General features: G+C 47.1%; 3 protein-coding genes across 7 annotated transcripts in view; 2 read left to right on the top strand and 1 right to left on the bottom strand.

Annotated features, from left to right (window-relative positions):
* The window catches only part of LOC137469792 (epidermal differentiation-specific protein-like), a 64,376-nt gene that overhangs the window by 1,736 nt on the left and 39,156 nt on the right, over positions 1–23,484 (top strand). The window lies entirely within an intron of this gene.
* On the bottom strand, positions 536–8,149 carry LOC137469773 (solute carrier family 25 member 33-like). Of its 2 annotated transcripts, none has more exons than XM_068182903.1 (7): positions 8,030–8,149; positions 3,671–3,847; positions 2,703–2,780; positions 2,291–2,391; positions 1,623–1,689; positions 1,152–1,432; positions 536–1,050 (listed from the first exon to the last, which is right to left on the bottom strand). In XM_068182903.1, exons 1-7 carry the CDS (start codon positions 8,068–8,070, stop codon positions 851–853), a joined length of 945 nt encoding a protein of 314 aa, XP_068039004.1. In that variant the 5' UTR covers positions 8,071–8,149; the 3' UTR covers positions 536–850. The 2 variants fall into 2 exon arrangements, with proteins under 2 accessions (XP_068039004.1, XP_068039007.1); XM_068182906.1 differs by lacking the exon at positions 8,030–8,149 and adding an exon at positions 7,584–7,804.
* Positions 12,127–23,219, top strand: PEX5 (peroxisomal biogenesis factor 5). Of its 4 annotated transcripts, XM_068182870.1 has the most exons (16): positions 12,127–12,169; positions 12,446–12,649; positions 13,074–13,109; positions 13,302–13,434; positions 14,129–14,263; positions 15,285–15,390; positions 16,575–16,665; positions 17,032–17,148; positions 17,514–17,606; positions 17,783–17,902; positions 18,490–18,633; positions 20,718–20,788; positions 20,950–21,165; positions 21,301–21,466; positions 21,644–21,801; positions 22,122–23,219. In XM_068182870.1, exons 2-16 carry the CDS (start codon positions 12,500–12,502, stop codon positions 22,321–22,323), a joined length of 1,938 nt encoding a protein of 645 aa, XP_068038971.1. In that variant the 5' UTR covers positions 12,127–12,169; positions 12,446–12,499; the 3' UTR covers positions 22,324–23,219. The 4 variants fall into 4 exon arrangements, with proteins under 4 accessions (XP_068038971.1, XP_068038972.1, XP_068038975.1 ...); XM_068182871.1 differs by lacking the exons at positions 12,127–12,169; positions 17,514–17,606 and having other exon boundaries at positions 12,341–12,649; XM_068182872.1 differs by lacking the exons at positions 12,127–12,169; positions 17,032–17,148 and having other exon boundaries at positions 12,342–12,649.

Here is a 23,484-nt window from a genome sequence, read left to right as displayed (position 1 = left end):
CAGTATGATAGAGTATTTTTATAACAGGGGTTCCAGTTTGTAGAACAGCCCCAGCACTTCTGGGGCAAGGAGGCATCTTCTTTCTGCTGAGCGTGGAGGGGATGGAAACACAACAGATACAAGCAGAGCATGGCTCTGAGCCCAGCTGTAGCACGAGTTGTTAGGATAGTGCTTCAGAGCAGGTTGTGCTTCTTCCCTGGATCTACTTGGTCTGGTTTTTCAGACCCTGCAAGACAAAAAGGGGCTGTCAGCTGCCTGACACATGTTGGGGCAATGGCTGCAACATGTGAGGGACCCAGAGGAAAATTTTGCAATTTATTGGCAGCCACGGTTGAGCAATCCTCCTTAGGAGCAAGAAGGCAGTATGGTAAATGAGAGTGGAAGAGCCCCTCTGAGGGCAAAGGTTGCAGCACACGATCTCTGCTTGCTGCAGTTCTCTCAGATGTTTCAGCTCTAGGCTGTCTTTATTTCCACTGTGCCCACATACGGTTGTTACTGGGTCCAAAAGAAGTGAACATGCTGGGGTAAGACACACTTTTCTGCTTTGTCTCCTTCCCAGTAAATTCTATGCCTTTGTTTCATCAAGGGAGTTTACAACAGGAACTGTCAAACCAATGCCCTGACATCTTGATGCACTGGAATAATTCAAGTTTCCAGAAGGAAAAAAAAAGGCTACACTGTGCACATTGGAGCAAAAAACTTGGCACAAAACAGTCATTGTGTCCTGAGAATGCCTGACCCAGATCTGATCTATGACAAAAGCTCCACCTCTCAGAGCCCTGCAAAACACCAGGTCTCAGGACCACAATGTCCCCGTACCTCCACAGCAGCCTCAGCCAAGTGCTACAGCTTACAAGGTGGAGGAGGCGAGATGTACGATGAGTTCATAGGTAGCCATCATGATGGCTGCGTTTGGGATCTGGCGGATCAGGTGCACCAGGAGCCCCCGGTATAAAGCCAAGGGTCCCTCTTCACGGACCACGAGCTGCAGAGTCTGCACAAAGGAACGGTACCGTGACCCTTCCTCTCGCAACCGCGTCCGGATGACCTCTGGAGAGACAAGAAGGGAAGCCACATATTAGTGGGTGGATCCTACAGGCGTGTCATCTCCCATCCAGGGGAACAGAAGCAAGGAGAGCGGACCCACTGACCGTGTGGATATGCAATGCATGTAGCGCATGTTTTGGAGACAGCAGCAGCGCTCATTAGTCCGAAGAAATTGTTGTTTGGTGGAAGTGTGAGTGATGGGGAATGGGAATACTGGCTGTTTCTCAGCTCTTTTTTCAGTGCTTCATAGATGACAAAGTGTATGATGGTCTCTGACACTCCAGCATAGGAGGCAGTGATCCCACGGTAAAATCCACGCAGGCCTTCTGTGCGGTACACGTGCATGGCACACTGGAGAGTGTTTCTGGCCATCTCCCCCTTCACCCTGGAAAGAAGGGACAGGGTTAGGACAGCATACTGCACCCCAACCTATAGTGCTGTTGTGAACACAGCCATAAGCCTCTTGCTCAGCCTATGACGTGCCATGTTCTGATGAGAAATCACAGACTTCTCTCTGCCCACCAAACCAATCCTGATGTGACATGGAGTGGCTCTGCACTGCAGGCCTGCCTTACCTGGCTTCCAGCTGCATCCTGGTTTTCACTAGCCAGATGGGGTTGGTGAGTGTGGCTGAGCTAATGCCTGGGGAACAGAAGAGGAAGACAGCTGTGAGTGCCAGGATCATGCTGCCAGTTTGTGAAGAGGTGCTGATCTATCAGCTCTCTGAGCTCTGCTTGGCAAGCTGCAGGCATTTGCAATTTGAGAATGACCTTGAGAAGAGATATTTAGGGCAGACTATTTGATTCTCCTCCTCCCCTATTCCAGCCTTTTTCTAGTGGTAATTAGCTCCTCTGCCTCCAACAAAACTCTACTACAGGCCCGGGTGTTACAAAGAGGCAGGAAACAAAATGCTAATTTTTCAAGAGTGGAGGATTTTGTTAGAGAACTGGAATATATCAAGAGAAATGGTTCTGTGAGTGGTCTAAATTACACACTGCTTTCTCCCTCTCACAGCAGAATAGAGCTCATGATAGCAGCTGAAGGGATAAAGACATGACTTCAAGAGATGAGCCTAAGAAGAATGAAGAGTGAGAAAACAATGTCAATGTGGTTACCCAAGGAACTCACTTGTCCACATGTGGAAGGAGAAAACTTCAGAGCAGCAATGGAGAAGGAATGAAACACATAGGCATTTCCAGACAGAAGGACCTCTTGGCTTTGATTTGAGACAGAAAAGGCTCACCTGCACAAGCTGCTGCTAATATGTGTACTTTCTTGGACTCCGGTACCAGGACAGTATTAAGCCTCTCCTTAGTAGCAGAATAGGCAGCAAAATATATAGCCCTGGTTGGAAAAAAATACAGAACAGGTTGCAGCTCCCCTATGAGGAGCAGAGACACTACTATGTGGTCTCACTCCAACTTTCCTTACTCCCATCACAGTTCTGTCTAATGTGACATCAGATACCATTTATACCTGGCCCCCAGCAATCATCTTAACACTATGATCAGAAGCTCCAGAAGATGTCTGTGTGAAGGGGTCCTGTGGCATGTGAGCACAAGGCCCAGACTGCTTTCAGAAAGGGGAGTGACAGTTATGACACAGGTCCCTTAAAAAGTGTACAACATGAGGCACTGTCATGGAGCAGTACTCACCGGGAAGGAGCAACCCCAGCGAGGTTTGGACCCAGACCTCGGAACAGGGACCGTTTGCCTTCCTTCTCAAGTATGGCCCTACACAAGGAAGTGAACAGAGAAATCACCAGAATAACTAAGCTGGGGGCTCTCCTGTTCCTCCTCCTGTGGTGTTATATTTTAGTTAAATGGTATGCTCTGTCTCACCCCTGGAAAATGTACGGTTTATTCCAAGCCTGTGATCCTCCCCTGCAGTATCCTGTGTCCGTAATCCCATTGGCCCGATCTGTTCCGCGCCCACTTTGAATCTCCCTGTTCAGTGTGCTTGCTCTCTCTTTGCTGGCTCTCCTGGCTGGTGCCCTCTCAGCCCCTCTCTCCCCTTTCCCCCCTCTCCCCCAGAAACCATGCTGCCTCCCGGGGGTAGGACCCACAGTAAACCCTCATCTAATTAGCACTCTCAGAAGCCGTGTGGAGGACACCCGTGCCGGGGGGTCCCCCCGGAAACACGCCACTACATCCTCCTTCTTTGTTCTTGTATTTCTTGTAGCACCCTCTCCTCACGTCCCATGTTATCCTTTTTCTGCCCTGCTCTCATTTTCTCTCCATTCACTTCTCCTCTCTCCTTCAGTCATAGAATCATGGAAGCCCTTGGGTTGGAAATGACTTTGAAGATCACCTAGTTCCAACTACTATGCCATGGGCAGGGACACTTTTCACTAGTCATTGCATCCTGTTCTTGATAATGCCATCCCTCTGGGTCTGATCAAACCACTAGCTGAGAAATTCCTCCCAGCCCCCTAAGCTGCCTTGAAGAGCACAGATCACTAGTGAGAAGCAGATGTACCTGTGCTCTGATCAAACTTTCTATTGCACTTGTGGCTTCCAGAGCCTCAGCTCAACTCTTTTTCTCTCCCCTCTCACACCCTCCACCTGATAGCCAAACCATCACCTCCCTGGTGCTAACAGGCACACCGCCCTCTCCTACTCACCTCAGCAACTTGAGCACTCCAGGAGATGGTGGGGTGGGATTCATCAGCCTCACACTCATCCCTGGCAGCTGTATCTCTGGGAGGCACAGAGGCCGCAGTGCCAGCTGGGATGACTGCAGACGTGTCTTCACCACTTCCAGAGGACAGGTCAGGATGGCTCCAGCTGTTCCACCACATCTAGGGCACAGCAGCACACGTAAGAATGACCTCTGTGCCATAACAGGGCGATAACTCTGACCCTGCTTGTCCACAACTTCTCCCCTCTGGGACAGGAGGTTAGGTACCCCAGCCTGTGTCACACATGGCCTCCTGCTTTGACACTGATTAACGTAAACAGCTCAGCTTGAGACATCATCTGGCAGCCTCACTCTGAAGCCTTACTCAGTATTTGAGACAAAGAGTCCCAAGTCCATGGGGACTCAGTGGTCCCCCAGAGCAAACATTTTCTGCTGCCCACCCTCACTGCTCAGCCTTCTGCTGAGGTCACCAGGCACCGTGGCCCACACTTTGCCACAGCCACACTGGATCACAGAGGGGCAGCACAGAACTCTCCCACCTCTCAGCCTGCCCATGTCTTTAATCCATAATTACATCAGAACCACATTGGCAAGGCCCTGTAAGCAAGATCTGTAGTTTCTGCCAACAGCCAGGCTCTCTCTAAGCCTGGCTTGCTTAATGAAAGAGGACTCTGACCTTCAGCAGGCAAAACCTATTTTTGGAACTCATGAACCATCTCCATCAATGGCTCTTGTCACACTGCAGGAATGCTGAAAGGACACATATCCCCATTTTCCCTTTCCACCACCCAGGGACAGGTCAGAACTGACACATTTGGTTCTCAGCTTCTGCCCCTCTAAATCCTTAGACTGATAACTCTGCTCTTCTAGAGGATGGTCATTTTGAGATGAATTTTCATGCAAACCATGCAAGAGGCTTTGACGAATGGACGATCGTTCACACCTGCAACAGCCAAAGTTGCTTTGTTTCACAAGAGATGGAGACTTAATAAAAAGCTCACTCTGCTCCAAAGAAAGAAAAGCCAGCCAAAGAACCACAAGATACCAGGGAAGAGTCAGGTGTATTACATATGACAGTGCAGGATAGCAAACAGCAAGAGTTCTGGAAAATTATTTTGAAAGAGTCTATACAGCTCAGTGAACTTATACAGTATTCTCAGAGCCTTTGCTCCTACGGCTTCAACATCATTGCCAAGAGGAAGGGGGTAAAAAAAAAAAAAAAAAGAGAGGTCTGGATGCCTATTGCCCATCCAAAAGTTGAAGATATGGCAGCTAGGAGATTATGGATCTGATGATGCCGGCAACTAGCTATGCTATTCCATAACACTCATGTGGCTTTGTCAAGCCCTTGGCAGATGTACACAAGGATGGTGATGACTTGCAGAGCAGTGCATCAGCAGCAATTTCCCTCAGCAGGTATATGATGAGTAGTGGGAGTCTGGCAATGTTCTGACTCCTGAATTTAGCTCCAGCTCAGAAGACAGCACATGACAAAACAGTGAATACCCTGGCTCAGGTTCTCTGGGTGAACAAGCTGATCAAGCACAGACTCCAAGACACAGCCTATGTAGCAATCCAGAGTTGTATGAGGCAGGGTCTGCTTTCACAAAGGCCACATTGATATTTCCCATACAGACCATATTCACTCAGGGGTCCAACAGTCCTCTTCTTTACCTTAGATTCTATTAATTTGTCTTATACAGGCTCCAGACTTACATGCCTGTTGTTTCTTTGACCAGAAGTACAGTCTCCAGTTCAGGAGAAGACTGAGTACAGTGGTGACAGATCAAAGTCTAAAAGGTCTGAATAGGGCAGTTTCAACTCCTTATCTAAAAGCTGAGCAAACAATACATCAGGAAAACACTGAGAGAAGCAATTGCTTGGTATACTAACAATTCTTCTCTCTAATAGTGCATAAGGAAGCAAAAGTTTATGTAATGTTCTCTTAGTATCTAATTTCTTCAAGCAGTCCCCATGTGCAATGGTTAGGATTTGAGTTTGAACACACGCTTCCAGTATATGTAAGTTTCCTGACTTTGTGTTCCTGAAGCTACCGATACATACAGATAATAAAAAAGCATTATAAAAACAATAATAACAATTAAAGAAATTGTTGCTCCTTAGCATACTGGCCATTTAATCAGCAGAAAGAGAGTATGAGGTGAAGGCCCACTATGAGCTGCTGTGCCTCAATGGTGAAACTAAAGAGGAAAAAAGAACATCCATTAATTAAAGCTAAGGAAATGAGGTGTACCAGTTCAAAACTAGAAGAAATCTCAACTGTGATGTATTAATGTGCATTACATGACAATACAGCTGCTTACACTCTATGGAAGACATAGGTCTGCAAAATTCTTCTGTTTCAGGAGAAATGGAAAATTATGTGTCATTACTCTACAAGCAGGAACTAAAGCAATTTCTGCAAAATAGGATGAAGAGCAGCAGTTGAAAATGAGCACAACATGTACTCTCAGAGGAAAGCCGTGGCAAAAAGTGCTAATTGAAGAAGGCGGGTAATTTTACCTTAAAAAATGGTACTTGCCTCTAGATCTTGCTTTCACATTTTAAAGGGAAAACTGACAAGTTTGAGGTGACAGAAAAAGAGGATTAGTTGAGAAATACAAAAGACACTGTTAACATTTTTAAGTGATCTAAAAAGTGTGCTTACACATGCACAGAGGTGACAAAGTTTACTGGTAATTCATGTTAGCTCTTAGGCTAGCCAAAAATTAAGATGGCTTGAAGATCTTCATTTAAGAATAGTAATGCTGAATCAGACAAACATGCAGTTAAACCAGGTTTCTACCTAGGACACAGACAAATAAAGGTCACCTACAGAAGAGTAGGAGAAATACGTCTGGAACACTCTCCCAGCTTCTCACAATTTTGAGTTCAGGGATTTCCTCAGCCAGAAATGTTGCCTTGCTTTTAGTAGCCTTCAGCACATTCTTTTTAATTCATCTTTTTAAAATGCTTACTGGACACATACGAAGCCTTTGCCTTATACTATCCTGTTGCCAGGTGTCCCACAGTTTAAACGCACACTGTGGGAAGAACTATGTTCTTGCATTAGTTTTGAACGAATCTCTCACAAGTTTCTTTGGCTGGTCCCCTGTTCCTATACTAGAAGACGAAGTGGAGAACTGCTCCTTCATAAATGAGACCCTGTTTTGTTTCATTACATAAACCAGTAATATTAAATATAGTGCAGCAACAAACTGAACTTCTCATTCATCTCTTATTCACATTATTATCCCCAGGGTTTTAATTAGCTGTAATTCAGGAGTATTGCTTAATGGATGAGGACAAGATACAGACTGACAAAGTTCCCACTAGTGACATTCTTGTTACTAGCCAAACTCTCAGTTTTTCAGGAACCATGGTGGAAAAAGACAAATAAAAGCTTAAGAAGAAAGCTAAGAAAGATAAATGTATTAAGAAACTCTAAGATGTAATGATTATATAGTTCAAAGGATAAATTAATAAAAAGAATAACATATACAAAGTAAGAATGGGAACAGAGAGGACAGGTACACATATACGAAGATTGACATAGCACAAGAACTGCATTAGCTGCAGAAAACTGGAAATTTACTAATTAAAAGCAAATAAATTATGTGCCTTATTGTACACACTGTATCACAGGCCTCACTGTCACACGGACTCCAGCAGGTTGGTGGAATTTGGAAAAGGATTAGGTGGCTGCATAAACAGAGAACTTGTGCAGTTACTCAGCAATGTCCGGAGGACCACATTATTTTCTGCTTTAGGGCACCATAAACTTGAAGCTCATTGTTTTGAGACTTTCAAGAGAGGAAGGGGGAAACGCCACGGGACAAATTTCTTGCTCAGGGGCACGCTTCTAATGCAGAGAGGCACGGCTGGGATCCAAACACCAGAATCAGCCGCACTATTTAAAGCCAGAAAAGTGACACAGGAATCTCAGCCGTGCGCGGATGGAGAGAGCTGGGCGCCCTCCAGAACACATGGATGCCCCACCACTCGCCCCGCTGAAGAGGCCTAGTGGCGCTCTCGTTCAGCACCCCGCTTCCCTTGCCCCGCATCCCCGGCAAGCTCCGGCTGGACGAAACTCCACATCCTACAGGGAGGCTCTCCGTCTTCCCACGCCGCGGAGCCAGGCAATCCCCGCCGCGCTGCGGGGCTGCTCCACGGCGCCGAGCCCCGATCCGGACCCGCACGGCCGCGCCCGCGCGGGCCAGGACGGCGGAGCCGGCGGGGGCTGCTCTGCCCCGGCTCCCGGGCGGCGGCTGCCGCTGGACCAGCGGCCCGAATCCCGCCCCAGGGCGCCCTCCTGCCCCCGCCCGCCTCCCGGGGCACTCACCCTCCGGCGAGCAGGTGGAGCAGCGTGCTGTGCTCCGACATTGCCCCGCCGCTGCCGCCCGGCCCCGCCGCGGCAGCCCCCGCCCGCCCGGAGGAGGCGCCCGGGCGGCGGCAGCGGGGGCGGCGGCAGCGGGGGCGGCGGCAGCGGGGCGCTGCGAGGGGAGCGAGGGCTCTTCCGTGCAGATGTGCGGGTGATAATTCACACGGCTGCTTTGGCCCGGCCACTCAAGGCTTTTCCATTAAAAACAAAGGAGCAACCCCCGCCAAGCCTCCAAATCGACCCCCAAACTTAAACAAACTCATCTGTTTTACATGTAGGGGAGCCAAGGCAAACTGATTTTTTTGACCACGGGAAAGCGATGGGTCGAAGAGCAGAGCCAAGTGGTTCTTGATGCTCGTCCTCGCTCATGGGAACACAGATGCTTCTTCGGATGTTTGGGTTCATATGAAAACTGGCCAATGCTCTCCACAAAAAAACCCCAACCGTCTGAATAAATTATACCTACGACTTTGAAGTTTGGAGGATCAGTGTGAGAAAGGGAATATTCAGGGGCAGAAGATCCTTTGTTGCTTTTTTAAATGCACCGTTTCAGAGCGCATCAGAGTTCATTGAATGTCATCTTCCTTAAAAAAAAGCAGAATGTACATGAACATGATGCTGTTGCCAAAAAGGCACACATCAGATCAGTTTATGTGTTTAGGACAGCCTGTAGGCCAGATGAAACGAGCTGTCAGAACAGCTCTCTACTGTTGTGACTTCACTCACAGCACTGAGTGACACAGGACTGACTGAATGTCCAGTTTGAGTACAATGCTTCTACAACAGAGACAAATGTAGGAAGTGAATCCACAGAGGGGAATAACTACCTTGGCCACTCAAGCAGAAGGATTGAAAAAAATTGCAGCTTTTTGTCTGGAGGAGAAGGAATTAAGGGAGACATGGCAACTGAGTCCAATTAAGTACAAAGATACTTTGAAATGAGTACCTTATCTGTGGTGGAAAAGAACAGAACTATCCGTTTATCAATAGTGCTTGTCACTACCTGGGCAATGAGGGGAAGACCAGTAAAAAGACTGGCTTTCTGGTCAGTGAAACTGGAAACTGGTCAAAGATACCTAGAAGCTCCAAGCATTTTTCACTAGTCTTCACTGTGATGGTGGCTAGGTGAATATCTTAAATAGCACCAGTTGCAAGTGGGGAAAAAGTCACTCTAGATTTCTAAGCACTTAGGCAAAGTCAAGGTTTTCAGACCAATTAGGGCTGATGAACTTTATGCTGTGATGAGAACTGGAGAACGGCCCAATGGCCATTATCTTTGAGATATCTAGGCAATGGAGAGGTTCAGAAGACTGGAAAAGGCCAAATATATTGGCCATTTTAAAAAAGAAAATCTGATTAATTACTGGCTGGCCAGCATCGTTTTACTGCCTTCCCCTGGGATACAGGAACAAATAAATATTATGTAGACAACTCATGTATTCCATTTGCAAAAAGAAGAGATCAAGTTAAACCAATCTTTCATGGCAGACTTGTCCTTGTGGTCAAGGAAGTAACAACAGATATTACATTTTTTATTTCAGTAGGATTTTTACTCTTTATCATCTAACAGTCTAACAAGCACATTAGGAAACATGGGAAACTGGATCTACTGAAGTAACTGTTGGGAGAGCCTGATGCTGATTGGAAAATTCTAAGATTAGTTTTTGATGCTATGCTGTCTATCTGGAAAGAAGAATCAAGGAGTCCTGCAGAGATCTGTTTTCAGTGTGCTATTAGTGTGGTTTTTTTTTCCAGTAATTTATACAGTGGACCAGAAAATTGTGTCTATTAAAATCTGCAGACAACATTAATCTGAGAGGGCTTGCAAAGGATTTGGTAGAAAAAAATCTTATACAAATCGTATATGATCTTGATAAGTGGGAGAAATAGCCTGAAAGTGTAGAACACCATTTAGTAAAAGCACGTGTTAAAGTTTTGTACTTGGAAAGAAATAATGAATTTCACAACTTTAGGTGGGGAATAGTTAGACAGAGACCTCCATTTTGCCACTGGTTTCCACCAGGCCCGGGACCTTCAGCAGAGTATTGGCATTCAGAACAGCTGAAGGATGCAGAGCCTGGACTAGCCTTTTCAGGAGCTGTACTATTTGCCTCTCATCTCTCCAAGAGTTATTGGGGCCCCCATATATTTTAGTTCTTGCTGCCAAATTATTTACACTTCACTTGCAGGGGTGCATTGACTCTGCTTCTTTTCCTGTTGACTTTAGAACAGACCCTTTGATTTCTGCCTGCAAGCAGAAATAGCTGTGGCTTCAGCAGGATACTTATTCAACAACTATAGCTGTGGTTGTCCTGGATCCTCTGTCACCACAGCCACTTCTGGTTCCTTCCAGTTGCATCAGAATCTTTTGGGATGCTAAGGGATAAAGGGCCATCCAGCCCATCAGAAGGAAGGCTGTGGGGGCTTTCTGTAATAGAGCAGTGTTTCCCTGTCCCTGATCAGAACCAGAAGGCCAAGCTGGTATCACAGGTTGGTGTCATGGGCATACCCCAAAACCTTGTTGCAAATATTACAAATCAAAACTACTTCATGTCTTCCTCCCTGCCAAGTCTGTGATGCTTTTGGATTTCTGTCCCCGCCTTATCTCAATGCCTACACTCCCCTTCTCCATGTCTTTGTGCTATCTATGGGTTTTACTTAGGAGCAGCAGCATTGCTACTCTCTTCTTCTTGAAAGTAATTTGGGATTCTGTCCCACAGCATTCTTCATGCCTCTCTCTTCAAGTGCTCTTGCTAACCCTTGATCACACTGAGTATACATAGGATTTAGTATTTAGTAATAGCAGGTGAGTCTTATTTTAACCTTCCAGGATGCCAGAAGTGTGCTTTCAAAATAAATCTTCCAGTAATCCCTGTTTGCTGGGCTGGGGTTTGTCCTGCAGGACAGCCTCAGTGTGCAAATGAGATTCCTTTTTGGTGCTGCTAAGCTGCACATAGGGCACGTCAACCACTAATTGGTGTGCCTCCACGGGACCAAGGAAGACATGGTCCAGAGTAAAGCTCCCCAAGCATGTTTGGTGTGGATGTTGTATTTCCAGCTCCAATTCTTAAAACTTTAAGAAGTATGCTCCTGTTGAGCCATACATACTGCTTGCTAGCACAGAACTGGCTGTAGATGCCACATGAATATCAAAGCTGTAAGGAGAGCAGGCAAGAAGACCTACTGTCAAAGAATTGTGTCTAAAACCACACCAGATGTCACATTTTGGAGAGATGAAGTGAACCTGACAAATCTGGAGAGGACCCTGCAGAGGCGCATATTCCTTTGAAAAGAAGAAGACGGGATTTGATTCTGAAAACAATTTATTTCTAGGAACCTAATGTCACGGGAGTCAGCACACATTGTGCAACCCCCTCTTGGTGCTTTTCCCATTCTTTTAGAGGCTACACACAAATGACCTCTGATTTTCCAGGTGGTCTGTCCTTTGGAACCACAAATGTAGAAGGATCAAGGCTGGAAAGGAGTTGACATTTCTATGGCTTGTCTGAAGGTATCACATGCTTTTCAGCTAAATGTGTGCATTCTCAACCTGTGGTTGCCAGCTGAAACATTTTAGCGATTCCAGAGCAAACAGTAAAATATCAGTCCATCAGCTGGATAAATGGGTACTGATACAGTATATGCTCATCTACGCATATGTACCATATACATCTCGTTGAATATATATATGAACATATATATTTGTGCATATTCACAAATAAAATGAGATGTGTATGGTGCACACATGTATATATCTCTTGTATATACATACATATATATAAATATACATATCATACACATCTCGTTGAATATATATATATATGTTTATGTATATTTGCAAATACAATAGGATGTGTATAGTACACACCATATACATATGCACACCGTTTCACGGCCGGCAGAGGGGCACACCCCTCGGGAGCCGGCTCCGGAGCTGCGGGAGCAGTGCGCGGCGCGGGGAGCCAGGGCGGGGAGGGGTTCCGGAGCGGGCGGCGAGCGGGGCGAGCGTGGCCCGCAGCCCCTTTAAGGCGCTCCGGCGGCTGTCCCTTTAAGGCGGGCCCCGCCCCGCCGCGCCAGCCGAGCGCGCCCCGGCGGCCCCAGGTACGGAGCGGGCGGGGGAGCCCCGCGGCCGCTGTGGGCGGCGCCGGGCGGAGCGCGCCGGGGAACGAGGGCCGGGGGCCGGCCGGGGGCGCGGGGCTTGGGCCGGGGGCCGCGGCCTTGCTGTCCTGGCGGGCGGGCAGGCGGGCGTCCGTCCTCTGCCGGGCCGGGCCGGGCCCGGCCCGCGGGGGGGGCGGCGCTGGCGGGTGGCAGCCGGGTCGGGGTCAGGCGGTCGCTCCGCCCGGCGCTCAGCCGCTGTCTGTGCCGCCCCTGTGCCAGGTGCAGGCGCGGCGGGGTTCGGCGCCGGCCCTCTCTCCCTCCGTGCCCGGCGCCATGGCCATGAGGGAGCTGGTGGAGCCGGAGTGCGGGGGCTCCAACCCCCTGATGAAGCTGGCGGGGCACTTCACCCAGGACAAGGCCCTGCGGCAGGAAGGACTGCAGGGCCCTCTGGCCTGGCCCCCCGGGACGCCCGAAGCCGCAGCCGTGAGTATTGCTCTGCTCGCTGGCTGGCGCTGGGTCCTGCCGGGGGCTGGGGGTGAGCAGGGCAGGGGGCTCTCGGTGCAGCTGGTCTCGTGGTGTGGTTTTTTTTGCGGAAAAAGGCCCAGGGGTCACCCGAAGCAGGGTTGGGGGTGAGGGCGTGTTTGTGGGCACTCAGGGGATGTTGGCGGCTGTGGTGAGCTGTGTGCCTTGCTGTCACAGGCCCTAAGCCAGACAGTAGTGGGAGGGGGTTGGACAGGATCCCTCAAAGTGTTCTTGCTCCTTTAGCTGGCAGCTAGTTCAAGAAAAGTGTTGACAGGCTAAGCTCAAGGCAGAGGAAAATACAATCTAATTGGGTCACACTGTGTGTGTGTGGAGAGAGGGACATGAGAGCAAAACTGTTGACACAATTGCCCACTATTCCCTGCAGGTTTCCAAACCACTGGGAGTAGCCACCGAAGATGAGGTAAGAACAGATTGATTCCTCTCCTTATAGCTTTTGATTAATCTTCTTAAAGCTTTTCTCATCAACACTGTTTGTTATTTTACCCTTTACCTGATGCTAATATTTTCTTCTGACAAGTCCTTCTTTCACACTCCATGGCTCTGCCTGTTCATCTTCTGTGCAATGTTTGCAATCCATCTCTGTCTTTGGCAGCTGGTTGGAGAGTTTCTGCAAGCTCAGAATGCCCCTTTGCTGTCCCGTGCACCCCAGACCTTTAAGATGGATGACCTATTGGCTGAGATGCAAGAAATTGAACAGTCAAGCTTCCGACAGGCCCCTCAGCGAGGTGAGGGATGCTGAAGTAGGTGGAGAGCTGGAAACGATCTTCATGTTTATGCTTAGGCTCCTAGCAGGGTGGTTCCTATCTATTAAGCTCTTCTGAGATTGTATCTGGAGTATTGTTTCTGTATTTGGGCTTCCCAGTATGCTGATGTGCTGGAACAAGTTCATCTGAGATCGATAAAATACTCAAGGGACAGGAATCTGTGTTGTAAGAGGAAAGGCTGAGGGACCTGGAGATTTTAACCTGGGGAAAAGGAGTCTGAGGGGCAGGGGGTGGAGTGTTTTGTTGCTGTCTTCAGCAGCCATGGTCAGGGTCTTCACAGTAATAGTCAGGAGAAGGACAAGGAGTAATGGACACAATTTGTGGAAAGGGGAATTGACTAGGTATGTGGAAACATTTCTTCCCTTGGAGGAAGCAGTTCAGTACTGGAACAGGTATCCAGGGAGGCTGGGGAATTTCCAGCCATGGACAAATTCAGAAATTACCTGATAAATGCCCTAAACAACCTCATTTCTAACTTTTATGTTAATCTGTTGTGAGAACTCTAGCAACCTCCAGAGACTCCTTCCAAGTGAAATATTTCTGTGATTTTAGACTAACAAAGAGAAAGATCAGAGGTGATTAGGGCTAGCCTGGAACACATGAATGATGCCTTTGAGTGCTCCAATCCTCACTTTAATTCTTTTTCCTCATGTAGCTCCAGGTGTGGCAGCCCTGGCACTATCTGAGAACTGGACCCAGGAATTCTTGGCTGCAGCAGATAATGCTGCTGATGTCTCTTCAGATTACAATGAGGCTGACTGGTCACAGGAGTTCATTGCTGAAGTGACAGGTGAAGTGTCCTTTTTTGGAATTACTGTCAAGATCATGTTCAGTCACATGCCTGTGTGTAGTGAAGAGCTACTGAATGTGAAATTAGAGTATTGCTTTGGGTCCAGCAGTGTTTCCTGTAGCAGCCTTAATGGGGTGGAGGGTAGGAAAGCTGCTTTGTGATGGTGTTACGGTGAAGTCAAATTATGAACAATGTGGTGTGGAAGCTTTTATTTAGGTGTAAGGGTCTTTTTGTTGTTAGCTTAGGCTACTTAGGGAATTTAGGAGAAGCATGCTATTTAAACTGCTTTTATAAAAACTGTGATTCAACTGATGGAAGTTGGAGATGGCCTTGTACTGCTTCTTGCTTGCATGTTTTCTAATTCCCTCTCGTAAGGCTAAATTTGCCTTTGGTACAAAGGTAAATTCTCTTCAATGTGCTTTGGCCAAATATTTTGTGTCAGCTGTATGAAGGTAGAGGGGTGTTACGGCTTGGATGTGTGCAAAGTGAGTGTTTCTGGCCCAAAGGTTAAGTTTTATTTGAAAAGCCATCCTGTGTTGTGTATAGAACAGGCTCTGGAATAGGGTCCTGTTACCACACATGCCCTAATCTGGAAATTATGGAAAAGAATCAAGTATATGCTATTTTCTTCTCCAGGAGTGGCAACTGTAGAAAGCTGGTAGTTCCACTCTTTGACCTCCACTCTTTAGATTTCTGGGAATATAAATTAGAAGTTACAAAGGTCTTTGAGAAAGTTCTGATGAAAACCTAGTGCTTGTAGGCTGTGCTTTTGACAGAGACTTGTAATGCATTGCTGATTTTCTTGACCTACACAGTGTCCCACAGAGCGCAGATGAATAAGTTGTGATATTAAAGTAGAAAATTGTACATTTATTGTCACCACAGTGGCATCTGTATTAATTCACTGTCTGAATCAAAGGCATGATTTTTAGGTCAGCATAAACAAAGGTAGAAAAAGCAAGCATAAACAAAGATGTGGTGGTTTGCCTGTCTTACTTTTCTCCCTGTTATTTCTTCGCAGATCCGCTGTCTGTGTCTCCTGCCAAGTGGGCAGAAGAATACCTAGAGCAGTCAGAGGAGAAACTGTGGCTTGGGGAATCCGAAGATCAGTCTTTGGCAGATAAATGGTGAGTCTGACTTCTCCAGGTGAGCTGTTGCTGCTAAACACTTGGGTGGGTGAAGCTTGGAAAGGTGATAAATATCTGCTGTGGCCTGAATCCTTTTGACTAATTTATCTTAGACTGGTGTTCTCAAGCCTTTGGTTTCAGAGAAAGGCAGAAAATATGCTTGCAAACTGAAGTTTTTAAGAGTGCAGCTTTTCTCTTCTCTAGTTCCAGGAAGATACGTTGATCGTGTAGGCGAACTTAATCTCATGCCTGATGCAAAGCTCCTTAAAGTAAATTCAGGAGTGAGTTCGGAAACTTTTTTTCTGCAACAGATTGCAGATTGCTAGACTGTACTAGTTGTAAACTTTCATCATGTAATTCTTCCTATCTGACAAACCACTTCCAGCCTTTCCTTGACATATTTCTAGGTTCAGCCTTCTACATATTATTTTTATGTGGTTTTTTTGTGGTAGGTTTAAGATGGATCATATCTCTGTAGGTACCTGTTGAGTACAATCATGTTTTTCAGTTAAAGAAGCAAAACACACGCAAGCAATTTGGGCTTCTAAGATCTTTCCTTACAAAAAAATTGTGTATTTGGACTCTCGTTGCACCTGGCTCTTGGCTTCTCTGATAACTTTCTGCAAATAATGGACATTGCTGAGTTATTGCCACCAGTTCCAAAACTTCCCCAAGACTGAAGGTAGTGGTAACACCTCAAAGTGGTCCTATCCTGCTGTAAGCCAGACAAGACATACTGAGTTGTATCTTTGCTGTAAGCCCTCAATCATCTGCAGAGCTGATGCTTTCCCAAGGCACTGTTTTCCTCTTCAGCGGGCATGACCTACTTTCTTTGTTCCAGGATCTATGACCTTGTTTCTGGTAGTGCTAAAACTTGCGATGTCTGATGGCATGTGAGCTTGGCAAGGAATCCAGACTACTCTGCAGAACTGTGCTGACTCTGTAATTGTTTAATTCTGCTGCTGTTTGTGTTAGTCACTTGCACAGCTAACATAGTAGTAGTTTTGAATTTTTACAGATGGATAATGTTACTGAATCACTGAGGAGAAGCCCAGAATCTTTGAGGAGGGGTTGTATCCCTCAGTTCTGTTGTCTGCCCCATTGTGTAGACTCTTGTTAGTGAAAGAGTTTGCTGTTGCCTGGTGTCAGACTATCTATTTCCCTTTTACTGCCTTGGAACACAGGTATGAGGAATACCAACCTGAAGATGATCTTAAGAAAACTGTTACTGATTTCCTCTCCAAAGTGGATGATCCAAAACTCAAGAATACTGAGGTGAGAAATCTGACTGAGGCTGAGATTAATTATTACTGTGAATTAGTAATTAAATAATTAGTAGTAATTATATTACTGTGAATAAAGGGTGTGGGGGATTGAGATGGGTGAAGATAGTAAAGGAATAAAGCCTCCTGATGTCCCATGTTTCCATTTCTTCCCTGGTTCCTGGAAGTTGAACTCTACAATCCACTTTAGATATTTTTCATCTCCACTCTTGTGAAGTCCAGTCCTTCCAACCTTTCTGGACCTTTTGCGCTCGCTCTGCAGAGAGAAGCCCTCTTAGAGAAGGAGGGGGGCATGGGCTCAGGGCTTGTGGGCACAGCATCTGCCCAGCTCCACCCTTGTTTCATTTCTCTGCCGCAGTTCCTAAAGTTTGTCCGCCAGATCGGAGATGGGAGGGTATCGATCGAAGCTAATCAGGTGACCCACAGAGACCAAGATCAGGCAGAGCAATGGGCAGCTGAGTTTATACAGCAGCAGGTAGGAGCCCCAGGCCTGTATGCTCTGAAGGAAGAAAGCATTTTGCCGCAGTGCACAGTCTGGGAGCAAAGGAAAATGGCAAGTCCAGCTCTCAGCAATGCTGAGGGAGAGAAGGGAGGGGCTGTTGGGCTCTTAGCAGAGTCTAGCCAGAAGATGGGAATGTATCTGGACAGTTTGAGTTTTCTCATCTCCCACAGCATCTGTGAGGAAGAGGAGATTCAGATGAATTTGTTTCCACTTCATAGGCCATCAGTTCTGACTGATGGGGAGGAAGGGTCATTACAGACTCTCCTGCTGTTTTGGGATGTGCCCTGAGGTTGCCAAATTCTAAAAAGAAAGGTGTGTTTCTGTTTCCAAACTCCCAGGGGGCATCCGATGCTTGGGTGGATCAATTTGCGCGATCTGGGAACATGTCAACTCTTGATACGGAATTTGAGCAGGCAAAGGCTGCTGTGGAGGTAAAGCTGGCTGAGAAGAAGGGCTGGGGTGCCAACTGAGAGCCCGTGGTAGGGTTACCTCTTTCCTTTGCATGCTCTGAGGAGGGCTGGAAACATTCAGGAGGGAGTTCTCTGGCATGTCTATAGACCTGAGTTTATGGCTGAGGTACTCTAGTCACAGTTTGTTCTCTCTTCAGTCAGATGTGGAGTTCTGGGACAAACTCCAGGCAGAATGTGAGGAGATGGCCAAGAGAGATGCAGAGGCTCACCCTTGGCTCTCTGAATATGAAGACCTCAACTCCTTATCGTATGACAAGGTAGGGGAGAACAGGGTCTCTCAGCCCTGGCACTGTGGTGTGCTGCCCTGGGGAGACTGGCAGTGTGTCTGCCTTGCTCTGAGCTCCACAGACTCTAAATGCTGCTGGTATTTCTTCTCATGCTGATGTTTTGCTGTCACCTACACCCTTGTCCCAGATCAGCTAGGGGTTAAATACTGTTTTCACTTGGGCTTGTCTGCAAATGCTGTCTGGTTCTTGTTCAGCACCAAATACCAGTGAATACAGGGGTTCTTTGCAATGAGTTCAAGTGTTGTGTCCCTTGACCTCATCCCTGCCCCTCTCCCCCATTCCCCTCCAAGCTAGTAAGATCCATTCTAAATGTTTTGTCTCTTTAGCAACCTACTCCAGGTCTGATTTGGGGGATTTTTCCAGCACAGAGCAGGCAGGAAGAACCACCCTTGTACTCTGATCTGCTACAAATCACCAATGAGGATGAGGTGCTGGCTAGTCTGCAGCTTGAGTGTTCCTGGTGCAGCAAGATTAGACTGTGCTGTGCTGTAGAGAGTGCTCTTCTCCTTAAGCCTGTCTCCTAGCTTTAGCCCCTGTGTGTCTGTCTGTCCTGCTAGGGTTACCAGTTTGAGGAAGACAATCCCATGAGGGATCACCCGGATGCATTTGAAGAGGGGCGGAAGCGCTTGGAGGAAGGTGACCTCCCCAACGCTGTCCTGCTCTTTGAGGCTGCAGTGCAACAGAAGCCAGATCATATGGAGGTGAGTGGCAGCAGAGGTAGCAGGCTGAGCTGTCAGGGCAGGTGTAGAAAACTCCCTGCAGTGTTAGGACCTGTGCAGGGTGTATGAAAACACCTCATTTTTCTGTGGCTCTGGGCTTGTAGCTGGTGTGTGTGAATCCTCAGGGAGGAGGTTTCCAACTTAAGGTCAGTTACAGGAAGCACAAAGTCGTCTGGCCCAGAGCTTTGTAAAATCTTTGGAGCACATGAGACTGTGCATGAAGCCAAGGCAAGGAGTTCTCATCTCTCAAGTTGCTTCTGTAAAAGTCTTTATTGGCATTGTAAGTTTGGAGGAGCTTATGGCGGATCAGTGCTTTCTGTATCTGTATTAAAATCTAATTCTGAGAAGCTCACTAGACCAGGGTTCTGACTCAGTCTTTCACCTAGGTGCTAGGAAAAGATGTGACCCAAAAGGGTTGGGTGTTTTCAGAGTCTTAATTGAAGTTGTGGGCCAAAGAAGGATTTTTACTCTGAAGACAAGAGTTCCAGCTCCTTGTTAAGTGAATACTTTTTTCCATAAATCACTTCAGCTTCTGCAGGATGAATTGAGAAATGGAATAGCCTGTGTGCCTTTTTCCAGGGATAGAGGACATGGATATTCTTGGGAAGAATGCAAATACACTCATGTGGTGCCTTTCTGGAGTGCCTGCCTCAAGGATCCAGGGCCGCTTAATTTTCAGCATGTCTTGTTCAAGCCCTGCTAATTATATATGGCCGGACATACATAATTTGATTACCCTGGGACTTAAATATGAGTGACATTTTAGAACAGAGGTTCTTGGCTTCTGGGAATAGCCACCTAACTTTTGAGGGTACTGGTAATAGGTGAAAAGTAAGCAGAAGGTTTGAAGATCTGCTTTAGCTTTAAAGTGGTCAAAAAGTGTTAATGCCCTTCTAGAACTGTTGCTTTTTTTCTCATAGACAGTGTGAGCTGTAGGCTGAGCATGATGAAGAGGTAATTGAAACCTTAGGGAAAGAAGTCTTGGGCCATTTCTGACTAGCTGTATTGGAAACATTCTGAATTCTTCAGGGAAGAAATCTTGGGCCAATTCTGGCTAGCTGTGTTCTGAATTCTTCTACTGTGACTGCAAAATGTACAGGAGAAGTCAAGACTTCACAAATGGTACAGTGATCAAATAGACATGAATAATTGCTCTGAAGGAAATGTCATGTTTGCTTTGGTCCAAGTCACAACTTTGTCTTGAATCTCATAATCTCTTCTGCTGGCAGAACACTGGAGTTATCACTGGTCAGCTCTGCTTGAATTGTAGCTAGCTATGTGTGGTGAGGCACAAGAGATTCAGGGGTGTACATTGCCTTCTGCAGGGCTTCTATGTCTTTGCTAATGAAACAACTTTCTTCCTTGAGGTAGTGGATACCTCATTTTATGACTTATATTCAAAAAGCAGGTACATCATGCTGAAGGTCCCACCAACTATCTAGCCTATTTTGGACCAGGGTGTGGCTATCAACATAAAGTGAACAGATACTTTGGATTTAGTGCCTAGTTAAATATTCCTTATATCAGCTGCTTGGAGGTGGAAGTAATTTTCATGTACTGGTGTCATGATGATTGGAAATTCAGTAAAATTAAAAGTGCTTCTACTTTCAGGTCTGAAAGTCAACTCTTCAAGTTTCACCTTCCTGCCTCGGGGTTTCCTTATTATTGGCACTGCTGCTATGCCGTTTTGTTCTTGGGAAATATGAGATCTGCATTTTCTCCTTCCTCTGCAGTTTGACCACAGTTAGAAGTTAAAAGTGGAGATTCTGTGATCTAAAAGTGTAAAACTACTAACAGTTGCTTTATGATAGATTTCCAGGTAGACATTCACTTCTGTTCACTATAACAATGCCAATTTTACTGTCTTTGAGAACTTATGTGCCATGACATCTGTCAATCTTTTGAGAGGAACTTACATCTGTGGCTAATGTGTATACTTTGGTCTATTTAATCACACTTTAGAACTCTGCAGGATAATATACTGGATTTAATCTCTGTGTTTGGGGATTATCGACTGATTTTTTTTCCTCTGTAGGTCTGACTTTTTACATCTGTGTCTTCCCCAGGCCTGGCAATATCTGGGAACCACCCAAGCAGAGAATGAACAGGAGCTTTTGGCGATCAGTGCCCTCAGACAGTGAGTGTTGCTGCAGAGCTGCTGAGTGTGGCTCCTTGTTGTGTAGTGCCACAAGGACCATACGGCTGTCACGGGGTGCTCTGTCTTGATTGTTTTACCTCCTGTGTCTGGGTGTCTCCTACACTGATTTAATGCTGCATTCACTTCTCTTTGCCCTGCAGGTGCCTTGAGCTGCAGCCTGGGAACCTCACAGCACTTATGGCTTTAGCAGTCAGCTTCACTAATGAGTCCCTGCAGAAGCAGGCATGTGAGACCCTGCGGGACTGGCTGCGCCATAAACCGGACTATGCCCACTTGCTAAACAAGGAACCAGAGGAGAGTGTTGCGGGGACAAACCTGGGGCCTTCCAAGCGTGTCCTGAGTTCCCTGCTCTCTGAGTGAGTTATGGTTACAAATTCCAGCCTTTGGCTGAAAGGCTTCTTGGAGGGTTCAGACTGGTTCAGGAGCAGAGCGAGCAGCCTAAGGCTGACTCTCTCCACAGTACACCACTATCTTGTTTTGTGCTTTTCCAGCTCACTGTTCATGGAGGTGAAAGAGCTGTTCTTAGCAGCTGTGCGCAGCAACCCCTCAACTGTGGATCCTGATGTCCAGTGTGGCCTGGGTGTCCTTTTCAACCTCAGTGGCGAGTACGAGAAGGCTGTGGATTGCTTCAGTGCTGCACTCAGTGTGCGCCCCAATGTAAGAAAGGGGCAGACTGGGGATGCTGGAGGCACTTGGAGGTTTATGGGTGAAGTTTGGGTGGAGGTGCCTGTTTGCAGTGGAGGAATAAGACAGACATATGGGAAAGGAGTAGTTGGCTTGGATCTTTAGGAAGTCCAGTTCATCTCAGCCCTTTCTCTGTGCCCATTCCTCCAGGACCACCTTTTGTGGAACAAGCTGGGTGCCACCCTGGCCAACGGGAATCGGAGTGAAGAAGCTGTGGCCGCGTATCGTCGGGCACTGGAGCTGCAGCCGGGATATATCCGCTCTCGCTACAACCTGGGCATCAGCTGCATCAACTTAGGCGCCCACCGGTGAGCACAGGATGGGCAGCTCTGCTGTGACCTGCAAGTTTGTGTGTGTTTGTGGGAGACAGACTGCATAGGAGAGCAGAGCGAGTGTGTGCACTCTGCCCAGAGATCCAAGTGTCATGCTGTTACAGGTGGAGTAGAGGCCATCTGGACTCCTCATTCTTGTCAAGGGAAAAGGGGGACCTCTGGTTCTGGAGCGGGGTAGCATCTGGTGAAGAGGAGGAAACTGTTTTGGAGGGGAAATACTTTGGAAGCAAATGGGGAAGGGAGTGTGAGATGTGCCATCTTTTCCACTAAGCATGTGAATGTTCTCCTGTTGACAGTGAGGCTGTGGAGCACTTCCTGGAGGCTTTGCACATGCAGCAGAAGAGCCGAGGTCCACGGGGGCAGCAAGGAGCCATGTCTGACAACATCTGGAGCACCCTGCGCATGGCGCTCTCCATGCTGGGGCAGAGTGACCTGTATGGGGCAGCTGATGCCCGTGACCTGCCCACACTGCTGCAGGCATTTGGCCTCCAGCAGTGACTCTGGGATAGGCTCCCCTGTGAGTGCAGCTGTTGCCGAGCCCAGCAATGACCTTTCTAAGGGAGAAAATGTTCGCAAGGGTTTACACCCATCTTTGCCCTGGTAGGGCAGATCATTGGCAACTGTTTATTTTTAAGTACCCCCCTGGTGAAGTGTGCAACTTCCCCAGCCTGTCTGTTGTGGTCTGAGCATTTCTGAATGGTTCACGTTATCACCTCCATGATGCTTGACACTGCTGCTTCACAGATGATCAAACTGGGGAAGACAGCAGCATCCTGCCCTTTTGCCAGACTGCATTTGCAATAGTGCCCAGCTTGGCTGTGGGAGCCATTCTGCAGACTGCCTGCAAGGGCGTGTCTCGAGTTCAGGCTGCTTTGGAGGGGTGGGATTGCTGTTTCACCCAAAAGGGTGAAAAGTCATGGGGTTTGAGCATGCTTCCCCGTGTATGTGCTTGCATGTGTGTATAAGTGGGTTGCTAGGGACAACTGGGGCAGTAGTCCTCTTTTCAGGCCACTGGTAACTTCATGGTACAGCCAGATGCTATTTTCTCAGTGTCTCTTCATAAACCTTTTAAGACAAGAGTATTGTACTGATGCTGGGGACACGGATGGAGGCCCTTACCCTAAGGGGAGATCCCAGAGTTCAGGCTTGAGAGAAGGTGATAGGAATATAAGTCTGAAATGTAACCTCTTCCAAAATATGGTGGGGAAAGGGGTGAAGTCTTAATTTTCTCTTGCTCATCTGTCATTGTTTTCCTTTGTGCAAAAGTCCCCATCTTGTGTGTAACTGAATCTTGTTAATTATAAATATCTGTATATGATTCTACTGGGGGAAATGTTTTTTAATTGTAAAGTATTTTGTATAATAAAGGTATAATCCCACTGCTTTTCAAAAGATGGATTAGATTCTCTGTTTCTCTCTCCCCTTTTGACCCAGGTTTTGCTTTATTGATAGCTCGCATGCTGATGAAGCTTAAAGGACCTCTTTTTGCTACTGTAGTGCCAGGCTTCAGTGAGCCAGCAGAAGAGAGCCAGGCTTCGGTGAGCCAGCCTCCCTGTACCAAAAGCTCTCGTTTTTCTTGCTCAGGTTTAGAGGTCAGTGATGCACTTTTTTCCCATCTTCTGGCCCTCTGCAGTGACTGAAGTTGTGCTACATTTTATC

This window comes from Anomalospiza imberbis, chromosome 2 (assembly GCF_031753505.1).
Source record: "Anomalospiza imberbis isolate Cuckoo-Finch-1a 21T00152 chromosome 2, ASM3175350v1, whole genome shotgun sequence".
Classification (NCBI taxonomy): domain Eukaryota; kingdom Metazoa; phylum Chordata; class Aves; order Passeriformes; family Viduidae; genus Anomalospiza; species Anomalospiza imberbis.
Note: the sequence above shows the minus strand (reverse complement) of the source record. Positions and strands in the feature narration are given on the sequence as shown.